Source organism: Acanthisitta chloris, unplaced genomic scaffold, assembly GCF_000695815.1.
Source record: "Acanthisitta chloris isolate BGI_N310 unplaced genomic scaffold, ASM69581v1 scaffold10851, whole genome shotgun sequence".
NCBI lineage: Eukaryota > Metazoa > Chordata > Aves > Passeriformes > Acanthisittidae > Acanthisitta > Acanthisitta chloris.
Window position 1 is genome coordinate 1,681 of NW_008654385.1, and position 4,147 is coordinate 5,827.

General features: G+C 40.9%; 1 protein-coding gene across 1 annotated transcript in view; it reads right to left on the reverse strand.

The window, feature by feature from the left end:
• Nucleotides 1–1,095: 1,095 nt before the first annotated feature.
• Nucleotides 1,096–4,147, reverse strand: part of LOC103810592 (phospholipase DDHD1-like) — a 14,300-nt gene continuing 11,248 nt past the window's right edge. Inside the window, exons 2-3 of the mRNA XM_009083499.1 lie at nt 3,295–3,423; nt 1,096–1,305 (exon numbers count right to left, since the gene is read on the reverse strand). Coding sequence (XP_009081747.1) covers nt 1,154–1,305; nt 3,295–3,423 — 281 coding nt within the window. The 3' untranslated portion in view covers nt 1,096–1,153. The remainder of the gene's footprint in view (nt 1,306–3,294; nt 3,424–4,147) is intronic.

Here is a 4,147-nt window from a genome sequence, read left to right on the forward strand (position 1 = left end):
ATTCCAAAGCCCTGTCATAAGCCAGGATGCCACTCACCAGCTCAGGTTGCACCAAGCCCCATCCAACCTGGCCTTGAACACTTCCAGGGATGAGGCATCCACAGGCTCTCTGGGCAACATCATTCCCAATAGCTCAGGAGTTTCTCTTCCATCTCACCAGCACTCTGACTGGCTTTCTAAGCCAGCTCAGATGTCAAACCAAAAGTCATTTGTAAACCAAACTTCACAGAAGAGTTCAGTGAAAAGATCTGATAAGATTTCAATCATGCTTTACTTTTCTACTGGCATCTATTCACAGAGCTCCATGAGCAGTGTTCCAGCAACAGCTTCCACCTGGATGAAACAACTTTGGCCTGCTAGGAATGCAAACATCCCAACTAGCTCCCCGTTTCCCCTCTCTTACCAGTATGCACTATTCTGACAACCAGCAGGAACAACAGAGACTGCACTCTGAGACTAACTTTCCTATACTACTTAACTACATTTTTCTGCTCAGTTATTCATTTCCTAGTTGCTATTAACTGAATTCACCCAGTGATGACTTAGAAATAACATTCCTCTTGATTTCCTTCAAATGAAAAATCTCTCCTTGCTCAGCAAAGTCACTGACCACAGGTGCTAGAATTTCACACAGGAGCACAGAATTAAGGTTGGAAAACACCTCCAAGATCATCAAGTCCAACCCGTGACCCATCACCACCTTCTCAGCTAGACCAGAGCACTAAGTGCCATGTCCAGTTGTGTCTTGAACACCTCAAGGGATGGTGACTCCATCACCTCCCTGTGCAGTCCATTCCAATGTTTGACAATGCTTTCAGTGAAGAAATTCTTCCTGATGTCCAACCTGAACCTCCCCGGTGCAGCTTGAGGCTATGTCCTCTCACGGACCAGTTTCCTAAAAGTCCCACGTGTTGGTCATAAAACCAGACTATATCTTTGCTACTTTTGCTCTTCTGGCTCACAGCTGCTCTCCCTAAATCCATACATCGCAGTTAACATAGAAAATAATGTACCCACAGTATAAAGATCAATGACTCAGGGGAAGAGGAGGACAAGGAAACAAGGATTCAGCTTACACCAAAGGCTCTGCTGCCATTTGTAACATCAGCCTCATACGGAGGCTCGAGTCAGTAGTGCAAACATTCCAAAAGACTCACATAGCTGTATTTTTGATGATCCTTCCTTGGTCCATTTTCTGCCCAATACCATGCACAACAAACACAATGTGGCTAGTCTGTGGTGGCTTGTCTTCTAACGTAGCTTCTTCTACATAGCCTCTATGTAGCCTTGTCCCACTACTTGAAGCTGTAGAAAGAACATTATCGTGGATCAGTTACATTCTGGGAAGTGCAAAGGGCTTATCTGTTGACAGAAGTTTGGCTTTTATCACATCAATACATCAAAAGTATATGGAAAATAAGATTATATAATATATAATTATAAAATTAAAGGAATAGAATGCATTTTAAATATTTGCACTTACAAGATTAGAGCACCCAAGTGATGTTAATTGGGCCAAAGTATTCCTAGGCCATTTCCACTGCAAGAACTCATTTCACATATATTTTGATAAACAGTTCTTTAGAAAACAGTTGTGTAACTGTCCACCCACTCCTACAACACAGTACTCTTCCTCTGGGTGTCTCAGTCATTAAACTTCCTTTTACCTCCACCTTCCTCCCACGGCATGGAGGGATCATGGAAATGCTTTGGCCACATAATTATTAAGTGTTGTCACTCTATCCATCCCCATTTAAAGAACTGGTTGAAAACCTCTACAATTCTTCATTTTGATGGGGAAAACCTGTTTTATTTCAAGTTGCTCCAACCTCAAATTTCCCCACTCCTTCTCCAGCTCAGTGGCCAAACCAAAAATCAATCACCCAGGGGAAATATGGGTATTTCCTCACTGCTGAGCTGATGGATTGTGAAACCCACTGGCACTGTGTGCCTCCATCCCCCTCTAGTGACAGGCCCACGGAGGGGACCACAGCCTGGCACCACTGCTGGCCTCAAGAGCTGAAACAAACCACTTATTCTGTCTTTAAAAAGCACAAAACCACTAAGGGCACTTTTTACCCAAGACAGGTTTGGTTTGCTGACTAGGCTTCTATTTGATACTTCTCCCCTCAAATTGTTTAGGACAGATTTACTTACTATTTATTACACACTACCCAAATCATGTTCTGGATGAATTACTTCATTTCTTCTGGAACTGAAGCACTGAATGACATTATTCTTTTGGCAAACATTAATTAAGCATCCACCCAAGAGCCCTGGGGGGTAAGAGGGTATTAATTACAGGACAGAGGCATGGAGATCAAAGCCACAGTGATTACCTGATCTTGTCTCTTCAGAGACCAAGAACAAAACAGGTGTGTGTGCTGTTTTGGTAGCTGTCCTGCAGTGCACAGGACATGGCAGAGGGGACACGTTCCAGTTATCTAGGCTGGAAACAATCTGCCTTTGCCTTGGGAGAGACCAACGCTCATCCAACCACCCATTCCAACCTTGACTATTCCAACCATCTCAGCCTCCCTGGCTCTATGACTGGGAGTTTTGAGCTTAAATGAGCCTGAATTCCTCCTGCAAATAATTTCTGTCTCACTGCCCTAACTCTTAGTTCATACATGTGTTTAACAAATGGAAAAAGAGGCAGGAGGTGGGGAGAGGGATCATGGACTTATGGAATGCACCATGGTATCAAGTACCCAGCAGTGAACTCGTAACACTTATACTGCTACAGTAATAATTCTAATTTTACAGTAGCTGCTACTCTCTGCCGCTGTGATACTTTCATGTCTGTTATGTCATGCCAATTTCTGCATCCAAAATCATAATATGTAATAAACATATAATAAAACAAATATATAAATAATATATATGTAATAAACATATATCTAAAACAAATAGGCAATAAAATAAAATGTAATAAAATAATCAAAGGTAATAGAATGTTATTGATGTATACTATTTATAAATATAAATATATATCAATGCACAATATATAAAAATAAATAGATTTGTTTATCAAATGTAAATAAAAATAAAGTATAATAAAATACATTCATAATGCAAATAAAATATAAACACAAAATAAAAATTCACATCTAATTACAATTATAGAACACAACCTAAGGACTCTAAATACTCATCTGAAATAAAAAATACAATGGCCAAAGTGAGCTAATCACACATTAAAAAATCTAAACTTGAAATTTCCCTCTAGGACAAAGCAACAAGTTGAAAAACTTAGGATTTACATTATTCTTTACAAACTCATAGAGATGTTACCTTTGGAAAACCCCAACTTTTGTGTAACAGTCCTTGCAATTTTGGACGTTGTGGCATCACTGTACAGATACACTTCATCCACACTGTGCCAATCCACATGGTTGCGACTCAACTTTAGACTATGAATAGCTGCAGCAAAAAGGAACAACATTTTAGATGGGTGAGAGGAGGAAAAAAAAGCCTCTTAAAACACAGAGAGAAGAGTAATTTGCACACAGGTTAAAATCTAGAGCTTCATTACACCTAGATCCATATTATTTCTTACCTTGAGATTAAGTTTGGACTTAAACATTTACATTTACATTTAGGATGAACCTGACCAGGACAAGCAGCAGGTTGGAGATCACTTTCTGAGGGCACTTCAGATCATTCCCCTCCCATCCTGACTTTGGAGTAGGAAGTTTCCACAACATTCCCTTAGTTGAAAACAAATGGGGACAGGGACAGGGTAAAGGAGCCTGAAATACTGCAGGTGGGTGTGAGGAGCAGGTGGCTCCATCCCTAAAAAAAAAAAAAAAAAAAAACAGAGCCAATCCTCTCTCCTGTGAGCTCTTGGGATCTGAACGCTCTGCACTACCACAGAGGCTTTCAAGGCTCCATTCCAAGAAAGCTCCACTGCATTTCTTCCTTTCAGAACCATCTAGGAGCTGGGAACGCAGTTCAATGAGCCTCTGAATGAGTCATTTCTGGCACAGAACAGAATCGAGCTCTTTCAAAAGCCACTGAGAGCTCCAGTGGGTTTGGGGTGGTTTTTTTCTGGGCAGTTATTGTGTTTTCCAGATTTGGAACTGATTGAGCTCTGGGCCTGACCTCATGACACACTGCCTGATTGTTGGGATTAAGCACAGCAGGA